At 45.2% G+C, this 24,542-nt stretch overlaps 7 protein-coding genes across 7 annotated transcripts; 3 read left to right on the forward strand and 4 right to left on the reverse strand.

Annotated features, from left to right (window-relative positions):
• Window positions 1–896: 896 nt before the first annotated feature.
• F4817DRAFT_17677 (uncharacterized protein) lies at window positions 897–2,865 on the reverse strand. The gene is made up of 3 exons (XM_049298289.1): window positions 2,170–2,865; window positions 1,619–2,117; window positions 897–1,555 (listed from the first exon to the last, which is right to left on the reverse strand). The coding sequence occupies exons 1-3, from the start codon at window positions 2,796–2,798 to the stop codon at window positions 1,115–1,117; spliced, it is 1,569 nt and encodes a 522-aa protein (XP_049153811.1). The 5' UTR covers window positions 2,799–2,865; the 3' UTR covers window positions 897–1,114.
• A 729-nt stretch (window positions 2,866–3,594) lies between these two features.
• Window positions 3,595–4,347, reverse strand: F4817DRAFT_363290 (acyl-CoA N-acyltransferase; the record flags this gene model as incomplete). The annotated part of the gene is made up of 1 exon (XM_049306626.1): window positions 3,595–4,347. Exon 1 carries the CDS (start codon window positions 4,273–4,275, stop codon window positions 3,595–3,597), a length of 681 nt encoding a protein of 226 aa, XP_049153812.1. The 5' UTR covers window positions 4,276–4,347.
• A 197-nt stretch (window positions 4,348–4,544) lies between these two features.
• Window positions 4,545–7,929, reverse strand: F4817DRAFT_353858 (VID27-domain-containing protein). Its single transcript, XM_049305438.1, has 2 exons — window positions 7,694–7,929; window positions 4,545–7,559 (listed from the first exon to the last, which is right to left on the reverse strand). Exons 1-2 carry the CDS (start codon window positions 7,710–7,712, stop codon window positions 5,107–5,109), a joined length of 2,472 nt encoding a protein of 823 aa, XP_049153813.1. The 5' UTR covers window positions 7,713–7,929; the 3' UTR covers window positions 4,545–5,106.
• Window positions 7,930–9,466: 1,537 nt separating this feature from the next.
• On the reverse strand, window positions 9,467–11,653 carry F4817DRAFT_17700 (uncharacterized protein). Its single transcript, XM_049298293.1, has 2 exons — window positions 10,365–11,653; window positions 9,467–10,192 (listed from the first exon to the last, which is right to left on the reverse strand). Exons 1-2 carry the CDS (start codon window positions 11,544–11,546, stop codon window positions 9,770–9,772), a joined length of 1,605 nt encoding a protein of 534 aa, XP_049153814.1. The 5' UTR covers window positions 11,547–11,653; the 3' UTR covers window positions 9,467–9,769.
• Window positions 11,654–12,813: 1,160 nt separating this feature from the next.
• Window positions 12,814–15,626, forward strand: F4817DRAFT_17713 (uncharacterized protein). The gene is made up of 7 exons (XM_049298295.1): window positions 12,814–12,849; window positions 12,912–13,155; window positions 13,228–13,544; window positions 13,661–14,602; window positions 14,658–14,750; window positions 14,828–14,887; window positions 14,948–15,626. Exons 2-7 carry the CDS (start codon window positions 12,959–12,961, stop codon window positions 15,418–15,420), a joined length of 2,082 nt encoding a protein of 693 aa, XP_049153815.1. The 5' UTR covers window positions 12,814–12,849; window positions 12,912–12,958; the 3' UTR covers window positions 15,421–15,626.
• A 1,497-nt stretch (window positions 15,627–17,123) lies between these two features.
• On the forward strand, window positions 17,124–20,094 carry F4817DRAFT_353865 (uncharacterized protein). The gene has a single exon (XM_049305439.1). It carries the CDS (start codon window positions 17,202–17,204, stop codon window positions 20,043–20,045), a length of 2,844 nt encoding a protein of 947 aa, XP_049153816.1. The 5' UTR covers window positions 17,124–17,201; the 3' UTR covers window positions 20,046–20,094.
• Window positions 20,095–20,943: 849 nt separating this feature from the next.
• F4817DRAFT_321149 (uncharacterized protein) lies at window positions 20,944–24,015 on the forward strand (the record flags this gene model as incomplete). The annotated part of the gene is made up of 1 exon (XM_049301258.1): window positions 20,944–24,015. The coding sequence occupies one exon, from the start codon at window positions 20,944–20,946 to the stop codon at window positions 24,013–24,015; it is 3,072 nt and encodes a 1,023-aa protein (XP_049153817.1).
• Between the last annotated feature and the right edge of the window lie 527 nt (window positions 24,016–24,542).

Raw genomic sequence — 24,542 nt, forward strand, 5'->3', positions numbered from 1 at the left:
TTTTTACATAAATTTTTATATTAATATTAATAATATTAACTTTATTATTAATAATAATAATAATTTAATTAAAACCAATTATATTTATAATTATTAAATAATATTATTTATAAAATTATTTATTACATTTAATATTTTTATTATTATATTATAATTTTTTTATATATTTACATTTTATATATTAAATTTTACTTTAATATTTTTAAACTTTTTATTAAATTTTTCGCTTATATTTATTATACATTTATAAACATTTATAACTTTAAAATTATAATTAACTTAAAAATTTATAAAAATATTTTTACTTTTAAAAACTTTATTAATTAAACTATTATTATTTTTTTTATTAAACATTATAATTAATATTATTATTTATTTTAACATAAATATTTATTAAAATATTTATATATATATTTTTATATAAATTAACATTTTATTTATAAAAATAACTATTTATATATTTATATTTATAAATATAAAAACTTAAAATATAATATTACATTTAATAATAATATTTAAATAAATTGCGTAATATTATTAATTATTAAATTTATATAAAAATTATAAAAATAATTATATATATAATTAAAACCATTTTATAAATAATAACGCTTTATTAATGGTTAGTTTATACATAATAACAAATTTATACTTTTATTAAAAAAATTACGTAAAAGTTATATTAATAATTTAAATATTTAATATTTAAAAACTTTATTTTATTAACATTACTTTACTTATATTAACGTAAGTTATTTTTAAAAAAAAACAGTATAAAAATAAATATATTATATATTTAATCGTTATTATAAATTTGTTATATTTATAATAACTAAAACGTAACGGCATTAATCGGTCGTAATTGTCGTTTGACTGTTATGTCAAGCTCGTATATTCTTGTGTACGCCTTTGCCAGCTCGCTCTTCAACACCAGTCGAGATCAGTCGTGTTCTAACAATATCTTCTCACATACCATTTCAATACACTTCAATATTTTAATAATATCTTAATCACCTCCTAGATCCGTTCATCATAAAACTAGCAACACTATCTCTATGTGGTCTTTGTTCGATACCGCTTGTAGTACCGTGCCGTAACATCTACCCCAAACATTTTACCTACGTCGCCTCCGGAAGTAGGCCGAAATTTTATGAGCTCCGATTATACGAGCTCTTCGTGGCGGTCTTTCCACTTGAGTCTCAAGCGGCGCTTGACCTTGTGGTGAATTGTTTTGGGGATGTGGACCTACCGGTTGGCCAAGGTTTGATGCCGCGTTTTGCGATATTCCCACACCTTCCGCGTGGGAGTCTGGAGGTGACGCGGGTAAAACTTGCTGCTCAGAGGCGTTACTCTGTTCTGCTGATGATATAGGAGGCGGGATATTTAAGGCAGCTAGTCCTTGCTGGACCCATTGGTATAGCTCATTAGCTTCAACTACAAGATGGGGGTTGTCAGGACCCAACATGTCCGCTACTTTTCTGCAGAGAAAATCTTCGAACGTGAGGTGCAAGCCAGAGGCAGAAGGGTTAAATTGTCCGTGCTCGTCCTGGAATACCTGCTCCCGTTTTAGAATGAAGGAAATCGACATTGGAGTCGAGCATAGGAGTCGGCAACGTACCTGGTTATCTACGCTCATCTTAGGTATTACTTTGTTACCCGAGACCCAATTTGCCCTCCATACCGAAAATTTGGCCTCTCCCGGCATTCCCATTTGCCGCTTCGCATAACTATCGTTTATATCGATAGAAATGACAGTTCTCACGTCACCTTTACTTTTGGTGATGAATTCTTTTGCCCGTTTTGGCAACTCCTTCGGCCTTTGCAACCAGGACACTTCTATGACCAGTCCTGGATATGTGCAGTCAGGATATCGAAAACTCTCATCTGGACTTTTCCCGTGAGACTTATTCCTGGAGGTAATTCTCGCCGATCCTGTCATGTAAAATGGTTTACTCAGGACCTGGTTGAGCTCCTCTGAATTTGTGTCCCTCTTCGAAAGCGTTTCTATCTGATTTGCCAGTTTCATAAAAATTCGCCTGGATACGTGTTCATGGAGCGGTGAGTTCATGCGAAAGACAATATGGTCTTTTTGCTCGCTTCGATACGGATAATCGTAGCTGTCCAAAATTATCAAAAGGGGACGAAACGGGATCCTCAAGATCCGCTTACCACAGACCGTATTCAAAATAGGTTTTCAGATTATCATCAGTTTGCAGTTCACCAATCAGGTCGTCGAACTCTGATTCTGATAATTCTTTTACGATCAGAATATCGTCAGTTGAGTATTCTTCGCTCTTTAATTGTTTGATAATAGTAAGGACGTCCTGGACTCGTTGTTCTCGAGCCTCTCGGGCCTGTGTTGGCCGCCCTAATTTTCGACGTGATTCCAGATTGTCGGGTTTATCTTCATCAGAAGATAATACCGATGTAGTTTCTTGATTGTTCGATTTCTCTATATCCTCTTCCTTCTTGGTTAGGTGTGGATCTTGTAGTGAATCAAGGTTGGGCGTATCGGGAGGAGATAATGGTGTATAGAAGCTCGAGCCTTGATTATGGTACGGAGTCTCTAGAGTAGGCTCCAAATTGGACAATATAGGTCGATTATATGCGGGTGCTGACCCTTTTCTCAACCAATACCGTGCGCGGCCTCGTGAAGCGGGAGACGTCGGTGGTCCGGATATAACGGAGCTACTTACTTCACTAATTCCTGAGTCTGGTCTAGGTGAAATTGGCGATGTAGAGTCTAGTGATCCAGTTTGGCGGATGGGAGCTATAATACGTTCTATCACTCTGAGCATTTTGAACCGAGAGAACGTGTCTTAGGGCGGTCCGCTATGTGTCCAGAGCTAGCAGACTTTATAAAAGGAGTATCTAAGATACAGGAAAATCTAGAATAAGCCGTATTCTATATGGACTATACACATCTAGGCTTGTTCCGCTCGAACTCTTATCTCGAGCATGCAGGATGTTCCTTTTGTAGCGAGATAATGTATCCCGAACTTGGTATTGGGTAGACCCCGCTCGAGAATAATACGACATTATATCAGATGCTACGGCATACATATATACTAAGTCGGTATATAGCAGTCCATAAAGTACCAAATGTACGACTTCGTTGAAGTCAAAGAAAAGGAGCCCTGTATACCTCCTTATATCGGATTAGCAATGACTTAAAACTCATATGTTTTAAAATGATTCTTGTTTCATGAGAATTAATGGAATATAACAACTCTTATGAAACTCGGGCATTTGAATAGCTCTAACCTACTTAATTATTCATCTTATATCCGACACTTTCCGCTAATTTTTAATATCACTACTAATATTCACATTGTTAGAGATAATCCTTGATGTGAAATATTAGCTATAGAGTGATAAGTAGCCAGCTGGTAGAAAGCTAATGTATACAATATATTGAAGAATTCCGTAGAAGCCTACTATTTCCAACTCTAGGGGCAACAAAGTGGCCTATATGTACTGTCTAGTAGCTAGCCGGTGATAAGCTCCGGCCCCTAGAACTCCAACTACGTTACCTAACTGGTCCTAGTTCTTGTCTCCTGACACATATCCTCTTACATACGATAAATATCATCTTTAATTTCTGTTACTATCTTCCGGAAAAGGAAGCCTATAACCAATTAATTCCAGTGGCTCACCCAGCTTATCCTCCTGTGTGTCCGGCTCCATGTACTTCGAGAACTGTATAAACCCAAGTTTTGCCAAGACCTTCTGACTTCCTATATTTGGCAAGTCCGTGTTGGCATGGATCTGTTCTACAGCATCCACACTGCTTCCCTTTTGAACAGATGTCGAATGAACACGGAGTGTAGTCTGGTTCCTAGGCAGATCCCACCAAGCTTTGAGCAACGCCCTCAGGAACTCAGTCGCGTACCCCTGACCCCAAACCTCTTTCCGGAATCTGTACCCAATCTCGGGCCAACCACACGATGAAGATTCTAGCGTATGAATACCTCCCTCCCCGATTAATTCGCCCGTAGACGGAAGAAAGACGCCGTACAAGAACGTCTCGTCGCTGTGTGGCGGTAAAAATTTGTTCAGCGCTGATCGAGTCTCTTCAATGTCGTGGTCAGGTCTCCCCTGTCTACTACAGGCCATTGCTTCTGGCTGTAAGCGCAACTCGTGATAAGCCTGAAGATCATCCTCCCGCATTGGTCGAATCAATAGTCGCTCTGTTCGGATTGGCTGTCGCTGAGAAATTGGTGGAAGTGGTATGTGTGGAAGCGTGGTTCCCACGAAAGCCCATGGTCCCTCCATATTCGTTGTGAGTTAAGGTGCTATACCTAGTATATATATTTTATTTTTATTTCTTTCGGTTTCAATAAATATCAGAGTGTACCTAGGTAGGTAGATTATATTATGAAGCCTTATATAAAAATCACTAATTACGCCGTAGCGATTTCGGGATGACTCATCCGGACTGAAAATACCCAGTCATCAGGCTAGGTCCCACGGAATAGCAGTGCTAGTCAACATACCAGTTCAGATCGGCACCAAAACTTCACTTATCAAATGATTCTAGGTAGCTTATTCTAGTATTCTAAATTTCAATATTAGACGCCACAGGGAACTATGATTAAGGTAGACAGGTACCCATCTATCAAACCAAACGAGGGTAGTAAAAGGCCAATAGGAATGATTCCCAAAGGTAGCACTAGATATCTGCTATATTAAAGGAAACGGGGGATAGTAGCACGATCCGTTCGGGCACACGGGTAGATCATCCTACCACCCCTAACGTTATAGTCAAATCATACGGTGCGGCTCGTAGATAGCCCAAATGTTCATCAAGGTACAGAATGTGAAATATTCACGAACGGAATATCGATAGAGTAAATTACTAACTACCTACCTACCTAACTGAGGTGAAATCACCAATATAGTGTGATGAGAATCAGGTATCACCTTAAGCAAAAATGGCTCGCCTCAGGTGAGTGAATAAACACCAGTTTCCGTCTCCTCCCGAACGCCACTGGGGTATGTATTGTAGGAAAAGTGCGATCTCGCCCTCAACACGATTGTAACTTGGGAATAACAAATAACTCAACTGCGAAATCTTCCATTTGGCATTTGCTCGGGAGCTCAAACTTAGTAAGGTGAGTTAACCACATCATCTTTACCGAGCTTATAGCGACCGCTCGCCCGTGTGCCGACGCGTCCCGAACTTCGACTCGGTGTGCCCAGCCGTTGGAAATCGCCAGCAATACTCTCCCTCGTAGGCTTCTTGAGATGCTGCTTGCCAACCATGTTTACCCAATTTGGTAAGGTAACAATGACATTCTGGTCGGTGCCGAACTTGAAGTCATCGGCCTTGACAGTGTCTTCGTAACGTTTGATGATGTATGGTGCCTTTGAGCCACGAATGACCTTATCAAGGTTCCAGTCAACAATGTATGGACCAGTTGCGGTGATAATGGATGTCTCGCCGTTTGTCTTGCTTGTGTTGAACCGAGCAGGAGTGAATGAGACGCCCTTCCCAGTTTCGTGGTGGAATTGAGCGACATGCTCAGGATTCAATGCCAGACGACGAGGTTGAGGTTTAGCATCCGCGGCAAATGGCTTCTCAAAGCCAAGTTTACCCTCATTCTTACCAGACTTTTGCAGCGCATCAATGAGTAGTAGATATGTACGGCAGGTTGCAAGCACCCAACGACCGTCCGCAGACACATCGAGACCAATGATAGGCTCGCCCAGGGCTGGGATTACAGTCTTCGCATTGATACCTAGGCGATCAAAAAGTCGAATGTCACCCTTGTTGGAGGCGACGGCTACGTATCCTTTTTCTGTAGTAGATACCGCAGAGAAATCATTCTTTGACACGTATTGCTTGAGCTGAGAGTCGACTAGCTTGTTTCCGGACAGACGAGGGTCAACTCGGAATAAGGCGTTGCGAGAAATACCAAGGAAAGTAGGTTCGTGGGTCATCTGCGCAAATTTGTTTTCCGGCGCAAATGTGACAACAGGAATGTCGTCATGAACATTCCATTCATCAACGACTTTTCCGTACTCGAGATCCATGCGATAAAGTTTATTGGGATCTGTGTCGTTCTGTAGGATTAGGTTGCGATCCTCATTGTGTAACATGACTTTCTTGGGAACGAAGGATTTGCCCTTTGGAGTCTCGACCTTAGAAATATTGGTTGTGAATTCCAAGTGGTTTTTAGGAGTATGCTTGAATACGCCAATTCTAGGACCTCTGACGACAAAGGAACGATCGTGCTTGTACCCAACAGCCAACGCTGAATTCGTATGAGGATCCTTGGGCTGAGTCTCGACATCGTCTTGTTCCTCATCGCTATCATAATGTTCGCTCTGTGGCGCATCATCCTCTTCAGGCTCTTCGACTTCGGGTTCTTCTTCCTCTTCTTCTATCGGCGCATCCTCCATATTTAGATCCTCGAAAGCATCCAAGACATACTGACGGTCCTGTTCTTTGACCTTGGTCCACTTGACTTCATTAAGCTGCTCCCAGAGTGCTCTCATTAGACCATCCTGGAATCTTTCAAGGGTCTTGTTGTCCTTGAATCTCAATAGCCAGGAATAAGCAGAGCCATCCTCAGTAAATTGGTTGAAGATAAAAGATAGAAACTCAAAGTTGAACACCGGGTTAATATCAGCAACGACTGGAATACCAAGCCACTGACGATCTGCACTAGCAATATGCAGCCAATAGTTCCAATTACCAATATCCGACACTTGAGCTGTGACGGATGAGTCCTGGAGGACAAATGCGCCGGAAGGGAAATCGAAGAAGTGCAGCTCTCCGATCTCCATCGCAAAAATCTCCAGGGGTTCGGGTTGGGCTGGGGCCTTCGGGGGCCCTGCCTGTTTAGCATGTTGTGTCTCAACTTCTTTTTCTTCGTAGGTCTCAGGCTCAGGCTCTGCAAGTATAGAAGCTGTGGATGGTGTACTGTCTCGCTTAGTACCGACGTTAGCTTCGTTCTTTAGCTGGAACATAGCGTCGGAGGACTCGATTGATCTTGCGAGCGTTGGGCTATGGATAGGACTAGCCTGAGGAATGGGTTGCTCTTCAAAAACAAACTGTTGGAGGTCGGCCGCAGAGGCAGTAGAGTGAGGTTTTCGGTATCTGCGCTCGTACTGACACTGCCTTGCGATGCGCTCGAATGCCTCAACCTGGGCGGATGTAGTTGAAGGATCGCAGACGAATTCGTAAACGTCGCCAACGTCTCCGCTCAAGTCCTTCCAAGCGAGAACCTTCTCTGATCCTTCCCTATCCTCAAAACGGAAGTGGAGAGCCTCGTCGAGTAAAAAAGTCTTCTCGTCACGCTCGGCGGCCAGTGCGTTAAGCTCTTCGTCTTCGCCTTCGTCGTCCGCTAGCTCGGCTTCACCCTCTTCGTAAACTCTTTGTACGACGAGTTGGTACTGGAAGTCTTGGCCAGTCCGACGAATTCGAGCGGTAGCGTCCTTGAAAATCAGCTCAGAGTATCCTTTAGGCGATAGCGGGCGAACTAGGTAGAGTTGACCTTGAGGTAACTCGATCATGGATTCTTGGCTGCTGGTGCCGAAGATAAGCTTGCCGACTATTATATAACAATGTTAGTCACATATCACATATTCATATCCTAGCAACAAAGGAGGCCAGAATTATTGAGGTTTGCAGCAAAGACGTATCTTCAGTAAGGCTAGCAGCTTAGCGACGAGGGGTATCACTCACCATTTTTAAGGACAAACATGTTATCCCTTTATGTCCAGAAGAGCGATCTCAACTGATAGAAAATTAAATTGTTCAGCAAGAGAATAACTTCTCATAAAGCGATTAAAGAACAAGCCCAAATTTGGTACAAACGGGGAGTTCGTCGCGGCGCGGTTAACGCCAGATCTTGTTTTCTTTACGTTTTGGTGTATGGTGGGAGAAAGCAAAAATGGTGCGTCATAATAAAGCAATCCCACTTTGGTCTTTGCCCAGGTAACCACACCACAGCCTTCTTGGCACGCTAAAAGGCAGGCACGCACGCTAAAGCAAGGGTTTCACAGAGTTTCAGAGAGGGGTGTGGCAATGTGGCGTTGTGGCCGTGTCATGCAACTCTCCCGCTTAGGGAAGCTTCCAGTGACTACGGAATACCTAGGTAGGTACCTATGTAATGTATATACATGGAGCATCCGCTTTAACTACATTAGCTTACTTAGTTGTAAATCATAAATTATATGCATATATGCATTTATATGTCATTAACCGCCCAAATCCATAAGTCCCTTTCCCCTTTTTATTGATTCCAGCATCAATTTTTATACATTCCACCAATTCATCCAGCGATAGTGCATCGGGGTTATTTTTTCTCGTTTTCATCAGGGTTCTCGCATTCACGACTCCGTAGCCACCGTTGATGGTGCAATTTCTACTAATCTTAAGCCCGTATCCTCCAACAGACTCCTAAGATTCATCAACCAAAAATGTGGCCAAGACTTTAGACCATTGTAAACCAGATTAATGACCGCGATTGGGACGTATATACGTACACTGGATACGTTTATAATTAGGGCTTGTGACTTAAACTTCAAGTGGGGTAGGAATTCCACAGTAAGGTGAAGTGGCCAGCGAATATTTACGTCGATCTCGTTGTCATCCTTTGAGAGAATGTTTTCGGGTGTCTATTTCTGGACTTGTAGTAGCCTTTCTACACCAGCGTTGTTAGTTATGCAGTCAAGCTCAGGGTGATCACTAGTAATACGTTTAACAAAGGATAGGATGTCGGATATTGAGCCTGTATCGAGGACATAATATCCAGCGACACCTATTTCCTTAGTAGTGACCTTGAGTTTCGACTCTGTTCGACCGAAAATAATGACATTTTGCCTTTTGAGATGAAATATTCCGAGAGGGCTTATTCAATTCCTTCAGCGCCGCCAGTTACAAGCGCATAGTTGAAATTTAAGCTATCCGACGCCATGATAATGGTTGAACACGTAGAACAATGCCGACATTTTCGTTGCCTTGTAGCATCTATCAATCTAGTACATCGCTCACATTCTTGGTCAAACATGTAGCATAGTACACATCATCAAAACGACATGCAATCCGACACTAGTTAACCTGAAGATAGTCACCAAAGCCTAAGGACAAGTACGAGTTTCGGACCAATTCTCCTCCAGTCTCATAGTTTCTCTTCGCAATATGCCTGTTTACCTGTATATCTACCTTAGATAAATGCGATACTAGTTTTCATGACTGTAGCCATACATTATTAATACGAATTCTTTCTCGACTACTATATATTAATGGACCAAAAAATTTTCAATGTGACAAATCTCCTAGAGAACGATCTTCTAACATACATTCTCTTTAAGCCTTATAGACTTTATTTATTCATTCTCTCAATAAGGCAGCAATATGTAATCGGAAGCTTCTCAAGTGAACTAGCGCCAGAGAACACAACGCGTGTTGTATATTTTCGGTACTGTCAAGTGAATATTCTTAGGCATCCGATAATTAGGGTAAAGGTGCGAAAATCAGATTAAAAGATAAAATATCTATCTAATTCCGAATTATGCATGATAGAACCGCGTGGCTGCCTCTGTAAGATGCTGAGCATCGATATAGACCCCAACTAAATTGCAAATTGCAAATAGAACGTGGTATACAGATGAAATATGTACAGACATTAGTGCGTAATATGGTACAGTACTGATACAAAATCTATGCCCATTTTGATCAACAAAAGAAAAGCTGGCCCTGCAGCTGACGATTGCATACCATGGTAGTTGAATAACCACATCGGAATTTTCCCAATCTTTAGTCTTTCTTGTCTTGTTCTAATCGAACCTCGACCCTGCCATCTAGGCTGATAGGGCTCGAAATGCGGTACTTCCCGCCAAGGACTAGGTCTTTTGCAACCAATTCCCTTGTACGGCCTAAACTCTCAATAGCCGCGATACGATCTAGAGTATCTTGGAGGAACTGTCGAAACCCGGGTTCGCTACATATTTCCTTAAATGCACGTTGCATGGGCACGGAGCTGGCACGTACGTGAGCTTCGCTGTTTATAGTAAATATATTTAATCGGTCAAGCTCTCGGATGAAATCCGCTCGAGTCATGACTTCTTGCGCCTTATGCATTGGAAAATACGGGAGAATATGTCCTGTCTCCGGGTCATAGATTTGTTCCATATCCTCTTCTTTGTCAACAAGGGCTAACGCGAGTACCATAGAGGCTGACTGTGGCAGATGTTAGTGAGTTCTTGAGATATAGGGGGTCTTGTAAGCGGACTTAAAGGCAGAAGCTAACGCATGCATATGTGCCACGTGACTACCATGCTCATCATCTTATACCATGTACACATCTGCGGACTCGGAAAATATTCCATTACCAACGAAAGAGAAAACTTACCGAGAATTTTTGTTGATCCATTACGTCATCATCCATTTCGGATCCCAATATGGCGCAAGAATTTAGAAACCATGTCTTTTCGATCTCCTTAATGCGATCACATGTACTAAGCATATCGCGTGACTTAGCTACGCGGTTTAGAAAGGAGAGCCGACCCCCGACTTTATCATAGATCTCCTCGAGGATAGATATATCCACATCTTCCCCAAAGTAACGGTGTCGGTATTTTTGCAGTGCCATTATCGCTTGGGGCTTCAGCAGATCGTTAATTGGCATAACCACCATTCGCTCCGTAGCACGTCTTTTTAGTCGCTCATAAATCCAATAATCATCAGTTGTGAAGACGACCGAAACTAGGTTTGAAGCACACCAGGCCTCTGCCCGGTGCTGAAGTAGTTCTAATAAATCTTTGCCTTCGTCGTCGTCTCGAATTAGATGGGTCTGATTAATGATGAGGACCAGGGGCTTATTCTTCTTCGCCCGATGTATCAGCGCCACTTTCTCTAACTTATTCATCGCCCTCTCTATGTCGAGCAACGCCGTGGATTCTCTAGGACCACGTTCGCTGAAGTAACCTCCGATGTAATCCTCGTGATACTCGTAGTCGATTGCCTTTCCCAGTCTTATACGGAAGACTTCGACGCTATTAGATGCTTCGAGCATGGCACAACCATCTCCATCCACTTTCCTCATAGCTTCGATCAGCATGCTGCTTTTCCCGCATCCTTTATCGCCCATCAACAGGTAATAATGACCCGTCTCAGTTGCCGAAACAATATCGTCTATTCTAGTCTGCTCTTCTCGGATAACCCAATTAGGTGGTGCTGGTACATTTTTCCCTGCCAATGCCAGAATTGGCTCGGCTCCTGGCTCAAACGCGTGGTGAATCTTCTGGAGCTGTAACCACTTATACGACTGGTGATAAGCGTAACCAGCGCCGGCGAAGCCAAGGCCTAGAACTACGACAGAAGCAAAAGTTGTAGCTGCAGCTTCGCCCATTTTAGAGAACAATGACTGTCTTGCCTCTGGCTCCGGGCCAATCTGGTACCTCATAGCCATTGTTGTGGAGAACGATCGCTGTTGTGGGGGCCAAACCAGCCCAGCGCGTGTCGAGGTAGCATTGAGGCGCTTACATGCTGACCTCCTAAAAGGGGTAATCCGGTTCGTTAGTCCCGGCAGCATCGTAAATATAATCGTTGGTCATGAAGAGAGCTGGGGTAACTGCTAACTTTGCCGTAGTTCCGAGAATTGAAGTGAAATGTGACAAAAACGGGAGGAAGTCATTAAGGAGAGTCCGGGAGATTGCGCGTTGCTTCCTTGTAGGAGCCACACTTATCGGAGGCCTTCTAAGGATTCTCGGTAGTGGCGCAGCTCTACCCAAACAGCCGGGTTACCCCCCTGTTGTTTTATGTTTTAAATGACGTCTGGTGGTCCGCCCAGAATGGAGTCAAAATAAGTGCCTAACAAGGGGAATACCTTTGTAAAAGGTTATCTTAAGATTTATAGAGCAGAAAAAATACCAAAAATGATATTAAGATAAAATAGACTCTAAATTCTATTCCGATATATGTCATAAAGATATGCTTGAAGATTTCGCTGAGTTAAGTAGATAGGAAAGTGAGCATTTTGGTATGTTAGTACTTACAAAATCGGCACTTTTTTTGACGCTATTCTGCCGCCGTATTTATGTACCTACATGTACATACGAAGCAAGTACGTACCTAGGTACCTACCTCATGTATCTAATCCTCCTAGTCATCAAGAACCTCCAGACTTTATAAAGACTTGCAAACTTATATCGGGCAATTTTTAACATCAAAATGAGCAAAGAGAACCCCTCTATTTTGTTAATACAGTCAGTCATAACAATGTACCTATGTAAAAAAAAAATTGTTCATTTAGATCTTAGGAATAAACCGAGGACATGTTCTTAAGGGATATCTAAACAGCCTGCATAGCATTATCGTACCGTGACCTGTCTAATATCTGCTGAAATGCTTCAAGAAATAACTAACAATTGGTCCAAATATCTAAAATTCCAACTTGTCAATATTTTAGAAGATAGATCCTCTTTGTCAGTTATGATTTCGGTGTATGTTTTGGCTCTTGACAACGGGCAAAGCCAGTAACTCTTAAGCGTCCCGCAGTTCACAGGCTTACCATTTCAGATTCTCCCCACGCCGACCTGGTTGTGCATAGCATCTTTTCCGCACAACATCTTTTCCACACAACATCTTTCTTTTTTATTCAACGCCGTTTCTTGCAATCCCCACAGGTGCAATTTTGTTAAATCGCAACTACCTGATTTCGGCACACGTCATGTGCATCTCGATCCGATAACCGCGACAAGTTTTGCCCTTTTTTGACCCTTATACCTTTATGAAAAGTTCGGTAACTATTATTATACAAATCATCCTCCTGTGGTGAATTCAAAGCCCGGCCTCATTAAGTATTTTATTCCATCTTCATCTGGAAATTTTACAAAGCAAGTCCTTCAAATATCTAATTCCATTATTGCTATTGAGAAGTACTAACAGAACACTTAAGATACAACTTCACTCGTAGTCGCGTCGCGTCGCGTCGCAACAGCAATCATGTCTGAAAGACGCCATAAATACGTTCTGTATCCACCGCCTGACAAAACACCAGTCCAGGCGTCAAGTATACCCTCGCCTATACCACCGAGGGGACTTCGCGGCGCCCAGAGGCGTGGCAATCCACCTGCAAGTTCGCAGTCTGAGTTGGCAGAGGAGATTACGAACAATGTTGTTGACATCTCGCCCCTAAGAAGGTCAGTCGAAAGCTTGATTGACGCGTACATGTCCCCAGAGGATGCATCATTTCTAAAGACAAACCTCTTTAGTCAACCGCCCCCTAAGTCTCACATGGAACTAGAGGAGGGTCTAAAGGAGACTACTCATTTATCTTCTATTCATGAGTCATTATCGGCACAGAAGTCATCATTTGCAACGTCTTCAAAGACTCTTTCGTCACGAAGTGTGAAGTTTGCCGCCTTGCCTAATAAAGCAGCTTTTGATGAGACTATAGAGAGCTTAGAGGAGGACTCTCCAAAGCCTTCTAAGCTTCCAAGCATCAATAGTTCTACTAGCTACACAGAAGCGACAAGGGTGAGAACAGGGGATATCAATCCTCCCAGAGACAATGGAGAAAGTCTTCAAGGTATGTTGTCTAATTAACGCTTCTTTCAAGACTTTGCATAGACCTGTGAAGGTCATCTGTTTCTGTTATCTACAGTCAACTATAGATCTATGGCTAACAGGTTTTGGTGGAATTAGATGGATCAGTAGATGATATAGATGTATCAGGCAAAGGACGTAAAGAACAGAGAACGTCAAGCTCTAGTAATCCCGAGGTTAAAGACCATGTTGCTGAATTTCAAGCTCTTGTCGGCCCTGGATATCTCGGTGCCTCAACATACGTCGCCGACCCTAGGCCCATTGCAGATCGTAGACGTTTTGCCAGTGACGGAAGATTTGATAATCATACATCTGTCGGCGACCACCAGCACATCGCCGATCGCCAGCACATCGCCGACCCCCAGCAAGTCGCCGACCCCCAGCAAGTCGCCGACCCCCAGCAAGTCGCCGACCCCCAGCAAGTCGCCGGCAACCCGCATGTCGACGACAGCCTACGTGTCGACGACCATTTGCACGTCGGCGATTCTGATCATGCTATTCAATCCAAGCATAAAATTAAAATGGATCCAGGTCACGTCCCTCTGCGTCTACCAACAATACTTCAACTGGAACCACCCTTCCCACCTCCAAACTTTCCACCACCACCACCGCCTCGACACCACCCAAGAGCACAAAATCTCAAGGGAGCCAAACCACCCCATCACGAACAGGCTGCGTTGCCTAGAAGCAAGTCTACTACGAACTTGCGTAGACTATCAGAAGGACTAGCCGGAGGAGGTATTTTTTCACCCGAAGAAATGACAACTAGCACGTTGACGGAGGACGTGGTACCTAGAGAACCATTAACTGCAGCTACGGTGCGATTCCCTTTCCTTAGAGATGATGATTCGGTAGTCGAGTCTTCGGTCTACTCACTTAGCACACAGTCTGAGGCTGAATTGTTGGCCGGCCCTGTTACGAATAACGAAGACGGCCCGAAGTTGCTTACAGTGGCCAACCAGGAGATGGCAGACCTAGGGCAAGAAGCCTCTATTTCGGAGCAGTCCGAGACGATGGATGCCCAGGGCTCTGATTACTACAGTAAGTTTTTTTTTTTTCTGAGCATAGATCGCGAAATCGATCTGACCGTGAACAGACCGCAGCGAGGAGCACCCGGAGCACCCGCACATCGAGCAGGGACAAGAGAACGAGACCGATTTGGTCAGCTCTGCTCCGCAAATTCATTCTGGTATGGAAACATTTTCTCTCGAGCCCCCGAAAATCTTTTTCTATTTTGTGTCATGAGCTTACGAGACCTATTTACAGAATCTCCTCTAGCCCATCGCGAAACAAGCCAGGGCGCACAAACCATCTCGCGAATCCATTGTAAGGCTACTCTATTTCTATTTATTCACTATATCCCTTGTTAACCTTTGATATCCTCAGTGACTCCCCGAAGCGTAATGGACGCCACCTCGGAACTCCAGCGACTTGCTGGAAACTATTCGCCGGACCCGGATCCGGACCCGAACACTCCCCTGGTCGAACGATTCCAGCGAACTCTTCAGCGAGTGGTGGATCCCGAAGAATCAGATTCTGAAGAGCTTCCTAAAGCTCCGGTGGCCGAGCCTCAACGACCTCGCCGTGCCCGCCGAGGAACTGACCAGATTCACCCATCGTCAATCATTGCTGCGAGCACCCCCTCTCGAGCCTTAGGCAGCGAGAATATCCGAGCCATCATCCGCGATGAGATGACCGATTTCCAAGCCAATGATTACACTGGCAGAGTCAGTCGACCTACTGCTTTAGCAGCATTGCAGCATAGTCTGTACCAACAACCTCTGCGAACCGAAGCTGGCATGAGAACTTTCATCCGCCATCAGGTTATATTGCGCGCGCCAGGAATCTCTGCGTTCTAGAGCAGTGCCGAGCTTCACGCGCACAATACTACGGCCGAAGACCGAATCTTTGAAGAGCTTTCGCAAGCTATCGAGCGCGAAGAGCAGGTTGGTCAGCCTGCAGGCCCGCAGGATGATCCCTTCTACTACAACCCCCACCATGGCCTCTTTCACGATGCACCGAGCCATCCTAACGTCGCGGCCCATGAGCACGCGCACCATACCCTCCATACCCTCCATACCCCCCATATCCCCCCTACCCCCCATATCCCGCCTACCCCTCATGCGCACCACACGCACCACGCGCCCGCACCCATCGTTCCGGAGCCTGCGCTTCGTGTGCCCTCGGCTCTTAGCTCGACCACGAGTCGCCAGTCGCGACAAGGATCACAGCACCACAGCCAGCCGGGAAGCGGTCTCTCCGTGAACCCCATGTGGCTCGATACGGACGACCAGTTCGTCATGAGACCGGCCCCAGGCCCGTTCCTATACTCGCCCGTGGACCCAGAAGAGCAGAAGCGTAGAGAAGAGGAGAAGCGCATGAAGCGCCAAGAGCGTGAGAAGGAGCGCGCCCAGAAGAGGGACGAGAAGGCCAAGGCTAAAGCCAGCCAGAAGGTTGAGAAGCAAGTGCGAAAGACAAGTTCGCAGATGTCCGACTCGACGCACTCCGCAACGCTCAGAACCGCGAGCAGTTTCTCCGGCTCGCTGCGCCGCGCGTTCCAGGCGCTGAAGAAGCCGACCGTTGCTACCCCCAACCTTGCCACGGCCGATGAAGACGAGCACGATGAGGAGGAGAGTCGAGAGTAAGGTGGTCGGGTGAGGATAATGGGAACCCGGCCTAGGAGTAGAGTAATCCTCCTGAGGCGATGGTCGACTGACCAAGGGAGAGGGTGAAAAGGGAGGATATCGATTGCTTTATTGCCAAAAAAAAAACCCAAAAAAAACCAGGAACTTCATGTAACTAATTGCCAAGGATGCCATACCTCTAAAGGTTGATAGGATGAAGGTAATGCTTTTGCCTTTTTCTACTGGCAGGCACAAAAAAATGGATGCTCGCATTAATCATTAGGTATGTAATTCATGTTTATTGAGTTATTGCCATGCTGCTCTACTGTCTTTATTCACTGCTTCTCGAGTGACTCTTCTGAAGCAAGCTCTCCTAAATTGCCATTTAATAATGCGTGCCCTTCGCATTCGGTTCGTAATTGTATTATGTTGCCGTAAATGTCTCTTAGGGGGCAACTTCATAGGAAATTAATCACTTTCGTGATTGTGACCCAGCTTGGGGATGTTCTACCAATATGTGTACAAAACTCATGTAGGTAATATGTTCAAGCTGGTATCGGGATGCCCATATTAGTGTTGACTTTATTTTCTAAATTTACCTTTGTAGGAGCTCTATTTGACTTCCATTTAAATACGAGCATCCGTTGATTAGGTTGGATTTATAGTTGTAAACTTCCATCTTATGACTTATATATAACTAACACTATAAAACCAACGTATATATGAACCCAGAGACTCAGCTATGGATTGTTATTATACATGCTAAATAGGAGCATCTAAGTCGTAACTAATTTACCGGTAGTGGTGTCGTTATCTTTGTGGGGTGTCGCGAGCTTAACCACCCCTTGTAAGTCGTACTGAAACCTTCTCTAATTGGCTAGGTCTCGTCCAAGATCGTGGGGTTATTGGACGTTCTCCAACGATCAACACCAGCCTCCCTTAAACTCTCCTTCTCTTCTTCTTGTTCTTCCTCCTCCTCCCTTTTCATCCGTACATCGTAAACCACATCGGAAGAAATGGAGTACGGGAAGGGCGAGCTCCCTCCTTACAGTGCCGTAGCTGCACCGGATTGGCGCAGGCGCTGGTCTGTACGGCGTTCTCGGGCTATTAAGTTCTTCGCTCTGACATGCCTCGCATTTATCGTCTACGCACAATGGTGGCAAATGGATACTCGCCTAAAGGGCCGCTCGGTATCTCAACTATCAATTGAGAAGTTGAGCGAGGACTTACGGACTTGTGCCAAGCTACGCTCTAAGCCGCAAGATCCCATTGGCCTAGGTCGGGAGCGGAATGCGCGTTATGTTGATGGGCACAAGCCCACTCTTATCAAGAACGCCACTATTTGGGTTGGCGAGCCCACCGAGGGGACTAGCGACGAGGATGCACGCGCTGGCAAGGGCTTTTCGTGGATAAACGCCGACGTTCTATTGGAATACGGGCTCATCAAGGAAGTCCGGAAGGATATTGATGCTAGCTCACTCCCATCGGATACCTTGATATGGGATGCCAAAGGTCGTCAACTCACGAGTGGTATCATCGACATGCACAGCCATGCCGGCGTCGATAGTCTACCGGAGTTAGCTGGGAATGATGATACAAACGAGATGGGTTCTAATATAACCCCATACGTCCGTTCTATTGATGGTATAAATGTATTCGATCACCAGATTCAGGTTATAAAGTCTGGAGGAGTAACGACAAGTTTAGTGTTACCGGGTTCTAGTAACAACATCGGCGGCGAAGCCTTCGTTATTAAACATGCTGTTGGTATACCTGACGGTCGCAATGAAACTTCGATAAACGACTTATTGGCCGATCCGGATCGTTCTTGGAGATACATCAAGATGGCTTGTGGAGAGAATTCTAAGCGAACCTATGGTAAAGTTGGTGAGCATGGACCTACTAGCCGACTTGGCGAGTCTTGGGAATTCAGACATGCTTTCGAGCAGGCTGCAAAGCAAGTCCAAGCTCAAAATGACTGGTGCACCTTAGCCGAGTCCATCGGTGTTGAACAGATGGATAGTTATCTGCCTCAAGACTTGGAGTGGGAGACACTAGCTGCGGTACTACGTGGACACGTTCATGTTAATACCCATTGCTACACGGTCCCAGATCTGGAAGCATTCGTGGACCACACCAATGAGTTCAAGTTTCCGATCCGAGCGTTTCACCATGCTCACCAGACGTTCCTCGTTCCTGAAATCCTCAAACGAGCATATGGTGATACCCCACCTGCATCGGCCCTGTTTGCCGATAACATGTGGTATAAGGCCGAAGCCTATATTGGATCTGAATATGCTGGCAAGGTGCTGTACGACAATGGACTGACCCCTATTTACGTGAGCGACAATCCAGTTCTAAATGCCCAGCATGTTGTCTTTGAAGCCGCAAAGGCATTCGGATATGGATTGCCTTACCATGCTGCCTTAGCTTCAGTCACAACAGCCCCCGCTGAGCGACTTGGCCTTGGACAGCGAATAGGTAAGGTTAAGCCTGGATTTGATGCCGATGTTGTTGTATGGGATAGCGACCCATTGAGCGTTGGGGCCGCGCCGGTCCAAGTCTGGATAGACGGGACAGCACAGTTTGAGGATCCTGTCGAGTTGAAGAAGCCGTTTACTGCCCCGCGTAATTTTACGCCGGAGACTCCTATTACTGAAGAAACAGTTCTTGTGGGCGACGTAGTCTTTACGGGGATTTCCAAATCATTTTTACCATCCCAGCAACATAATTCCCACGATGGGGATTTTACTGTCGTGATTTCGCGTGGTAAAATTGCTTGTGTAGGAACCTGCGAAACTGAGCTTGAGATGGCTTCCAAATCAGGAGTCAAAATCATCCATCTCGAAAATGGCCATCTAACCAAACCGTTCACGGTATTCGGCTCTCTTCTCGGACTCAATGGTATTGACGCCGAACAGGATACCGAAAATGGAGGTAGTCCGGAAATATTTAGTCGAGGTATCGACGGGTTGGCACTTGAGACAAAGAAATTACATTACGCGTATAAATATGGTGTAACCAGGGCCATCTCGGCACCTAAATACTCGGGACAAGCGACTCACCAAGGCACTAGCGTGGGATTCCGTACTGCTGCGAAGCATGCCCTTGACGATGGTGCCATATTCGCCGACGATGCAGCGGTACACTATACGTTGGATCTGAGCGCGAAGCGTGGTAGCACTTCGATCTCGAACGCCGTCAATACATTACGCCACAAGCTGATCGAGGCTTCTACTTCCAATACTACCACCGCAGACCCCTACACCGAAGCTGCATTTTTAAGTAAAGTGATCGATGGCTCTCTGCCATTGGCTATCACGGTTCACAGCGCTGATGTCATCGCCACTATTTTAAGGGTGAAGGAGTCTGTTGATAATGTTATTGCTTCTTCCCGAGGTAGTGGTAACATCTCTCTTATCATCATCGGCGGCGCCGAGTCTTTCCTGCTAGCGGACGAATTGGCAGCAGCGAAGGTGGGTGTCGTGCTCAACCCTCTGCTCTCATACCGTAACTCGTGGGACCAGCGGCGGGCGCTGACCGGGGCGCCTCTAACAAACGGTACCGCGGTAGACAGGCTTGTTGAGGCCGGAGTTCGTGTAGCCATTGGTATTAATGAAGACTGGTTAGTGCGCGACGTAGGCTTACTCGCCGGGATCGCATATAAAAACGGCCAGGGTAAGCTCAGTGAGAAAGATGCCCTGGATTTGGTCTCGGATAATGTGTATGAGCTGTTGGGACTAAAGGAAAATGATGATGCAAGGGAGTTTGTTGTGTTCGAAGGTAATCCTTTAGAGATTGGGGCAAGGGTTCGGGTAGTAGGGGGTGGTGTAGGAGATGGGGTTACGCTGTTTATGTAGTATAATGTCTGTAGGTGGTAGTTTATATATATTCTGTTCTTGTTTGTAATCGACTCTAATAGTGGTTTCCAACTCCTGTCAGTAGAGTACTCAAACACTTGCTTATACCTATGTAGTCTACAAGGCTGAATACCTACTTAACCGAGGTAATCTTATGTATCAAAACGTATAAAGAACTGCACGAAAGTGGAGTAAGACATGCAGCTCTGGTAGCACATCACATAGTCGAATCAGGTACATAAGCACTTTATAGTCTATTGTGAAAGGGATTCCGGCAATGTTAGTAAGAGCGAGGAAATTCTAAGCCAAGGAAGCCGCATTTTAATATGAATCTTGCACAATTAGGGACATCAAGCATGCAGTTACGCCGTCACAAATTTCCTACAGAGCAGTTGCGATTGTGCAAGTACACCGGACTAGGTAGACCCCGCACGGAGGAAGGCACATATGTACATGTATGCCACAAAGGACCCCTGTAAATACTTAATTGTAGGTAGCCCACCTTTACTTTTTTTTTTTTTTCAGCTAGACGCGACGGAATGTCACACATCACCAACTTTAACGCGTACCCCCAATTAATTCACATCGGCTTTCTTTACGTCTGCCTTCCTTCACCTCGATCGCCGACTACCTAGAAGGGAATTGTCTATCCCCCTTGGTGTTTGTGAAGTCTGCACTTTGTTTCTTGCAATGAAGTCCTATTCTACTTAGGACAATTGCGTAGCGCTCGGACGCTTTGCACATCTATCGAGACTCTACATCCTATACTACTTTGACCTCTTTTCTACGGCATTAAAAGGTCACCAGAGAGCTTGCCCCTCTTATACCGTGTCAACTATTCATTTCCTCCACTTGGCACTATTCGTAACTTTCAACTTACGGGAAAATGCACTAGACCATGGGAAATCAACTGAGCACTGAAGTGAAAACTGAATTTGACGGTGTAGGAGGCGCTCCGGATTTATCACCACCCCATCCTTCTCATCCACCATATACTCCTCAGTCCTCTGATATTGTCTTCTCGAGTCAAGTGCCCCCATCCGCAACTCGTCTGCCTCCTAGTCCGACTCATCAACAGTATAATCAATTAGACATCGAAATGTCTAGCTCACCTCTCCCACAACAGCCGGCTACGATGTTGCCGAAGCAGGGCGCCGAAGTCGAAATACCTGAATCTCCAGATTATAAACAGCAGATTTCAACACCAGTTCCTGGATCAAGCAAGCCCAAGAAACGAAGAGGTGGAAATCGACCCAGCCTAATATCACAACCCCGCTTCCTCGATTCCGATAATGCAGTGGATAACGAAACAAGCGTTAATAGTTCCTCACCAGGCGCCGAGGAAGGTTCTCTCAGTGCACGCCGAAAGCGTAAGAAGAGGAATGAAATGCGCCGAAAGAAACCACGATTGCAAGCATCTCCTGATTTAGGCAACCTTGAAATGCCTAACGATCCCATTCAATCCTTAGAAGCCGATGAAGTCCAAGAGACTCAACAAGGTCCCATCATTGGCTTGCATACTACCAATAGTACGACTACAGAGTCTACACCATCAAGGGCCTTGTTGTCAAAGAAACGCAAGATACTGGGCTCGGCTAGTAAGGACAGAAAGAGACAAAAGCGCGACAGCAGTGGAAACCTTGGAGTGAATTCGGCAACTTCATTCAGTGGTCTTGCTGAGAGTCTCTATGCCGGTCGCAGGAAGAACAGAAAGGCTCTGGAAGTCATTGAGGATGACTCCATGGACACCAGCGCCCCAAGAGTGTCGCCGGACAACCTTAGGCAAGAATCCATATCACACGATTCTTCGGTCTCCGATTTGAACGCGAATGGTGACGGTCCAAACCTCGGACAGGTTATACACCCTAGCACAGAATCCAACGAGATGGAGATAGGGTCATCCGAGGATAGTTCGTCCGATGATAACCAGAATCATGTTACTAATCGAGATAGCGATGGTGAAGAGCCAGAATCTGATAAGGGGAGCGATGGCAGGGGAGAACAAAAGAGTATTAGCGATAGAAATTTAGTCTCCCAGACTATGCCTAACGCCGATACCACTAATGATGAGTATCCACCGGATTTTGAAGATATCCATAACAGTAGCAGTATCGGTCTTCGGCCTAAGCAAAGCTCGGCACGAAAGCGTGTTGCCAAGCCGACATTTTTCGAACGTGAGGCAGAGGGCGATGCCAACAGTTTACCTAAACAGGCTTCTTCCTCTTCCGCCACAGAAAAGAAACAAGCCAAAATCTCGGCTATGCTCCAAGGAAATGGCGTTAATACTCCCACACCAAGGAAAACCCCATCCAAACGTCGAGCACCCCCGAAGGAGACGCAACCTCATGAATTGGTTACTGGCCAATTTAGTGACTTCGAGCTTCGTAACATTACTCAGGCCGTTGAACGTTGGAGAGATGACCACAACTTGACTCAATCCGAAGTGAATGATCTTATTCAGGGCAACCCCCGAGAAGTCAAATCCCAAGAATTTTGGGCTCGCATTGTGGCTACTTGCCCAAACCGTCGTCGTCAGAAAGTGATAAATCAGTGCCGTCGAAAGTTCCACAACTTTGTTGCTCGTGGTGCATGGACTCCGGAGCAGCACGACGAATTAAAGAAGATGTGGGAGATACATGGATCCAAGTATGCCGTAATTGGAAAGCTCATCAATCGTCATCCCGAAGACGTACGGGATCGCATACGAAATTACGTCGTATGTGGCGAGACTCGGCGCGTTGACCCATGGACTTATGACGAAGAAGAAAAACTCCGGTCAATAATATCCGACGCCGTCAAAGTAATTCGGGATCGTCGCCAAGAAGGACATATTGTATCAAATGAGTCCGATGAGGATCTGATTGATTGGCAAAGAGTCAGCGAGTTGATGGAGCGAACACGTAGCCGACTCCAGTGTATTCAGAAGTGGAAGCTTATGCAGAAGCAAGTGCAAGATGGTGTTGGTAGCATAGACGGCGGTGAGAATCTTCCAATCGGTCAGATCATTCAGAATGCTCGGGACGAGGCAGAAACAACATCAAGCCGAGACCGATATAGCATTGTCAAAGCTATTCGAACCTTCGGTGTCAACGCAGACGGTCGTATTCCGTGGGCGAAGGTTAGAAAGCAGCTGGGTGGTCGTTGGCAGCGTCCTACAATCATCTTAGTCTGGTACCGCTTGAAGCATTCCGTCCCCGACCATGGTATCATGACTGTCCCTGAGATTATCAAACAGCTCAGTGTGAAGTATCATGAGACCAAAGAGCTCGATTTCCCAAGTGGCGAGGACTATGATCAAAATGCGGAATATAGTGAAATCGAGCGCAAGGTCAACAAGATCTTAAGTAAGACTCAGCGCGGACCAAAGACTCCAGCCACCGTTGTTAAGACCGACGATGAGGATGATGATGAGGACGACAATGAGGACGACAACGACGACGATAACGACAAGGAGATCGCGAACGATAATAAGGAAAATGGCGCAGATGAAGACAGCCAGGAGGAAGATGCAGAAAGCAACGAGGAAGATCAGCAGATTGGAGAGAATAAGGATAAGGCTGAGAACGAGAAGAGCAAAGGCAGCGTTCAAAGTAGAGGCGAGAGTGACGATGAGAGTGCTTCTAGTGACCAATCGGAGGACGAAGAGCTCCCAGAGCAAGTTAGAACGGAACATACCTCTGATGACAGCAATAACCTAGGAAACAATGTGGAAGAAGACGAAAACTTCCATCGCGAATCTTCGATTGAGTCTCCTATCGCCAATATTAGGTCACGGAGAGCTTTTAAAAGCCAGAAGCGTCATAGCTTATCCAGCAAAGCCACAACTTCTCGAACTCCAATTTCCAGCAAGCGCAAGGTTGCCACGAAAATGAACGAACCCAGTGATAACGAGCAAGGCTTGGATGTTGAGGAAGAACTGAGCAGCGATACAAACGCAAGCGAAGTGGAGAGCATTCCGGCACATTTGTAATGTGTAATATTGACTGTAGATGTATGCTACATGATATCACCTTTTCCCCTTCCGCCATATCTTGCAGGAACCCAACAAGTTTCATTCTGCATTGGGGGCACTCCATTCTAAGAGTAGCGGGTGATTCCATATTTGTTTCTTGGTCCAGTAACTTCCCGAAGTTGTGTCTTCAGAAGTTGGCATGAACGGGTTCCAAGATCTTTTATCGAGCCACCTATAGCAACTCTCAATTGGGAGTGCATCGATGAATGCACTAACGAAAGGTTTCTTGGTCTAGTTATTGCCAAGCCTCATCATTGCAATACTCGATAACCCAAATTCTCAATACGTCGGCGTTTTTTGATGGCACAAGGGGCGGTTCAGCTTGTCACTTTTAGTCAGGTTTGGTTCAGTCTCCAAGAGATTAAACAGTACCAACAATTTACGAGTTCTAGGTGCTGGAAAAAGTAATCACTAGGATGAACGAGCAGAGAAACAATGTATGGCTACGATACCCCTTACTGTATTTTTATATATAGGTACCTAAG

The sequence above is a fragment of the Daldinia loculata genome (genome assembly GCF_022478755.1).
Source record: "Daldinia loculata strain CBS 113971 unplaced genomic scaffold F4817scaffold_100, whole genome shotgun sequence".
Lineage (NCBI taxonomy): Eukaryota > Fungi > Ascomycota > Sordariomycetes > Xylariales > Hypoxylaceae > Daldinia > Daldinia loculata.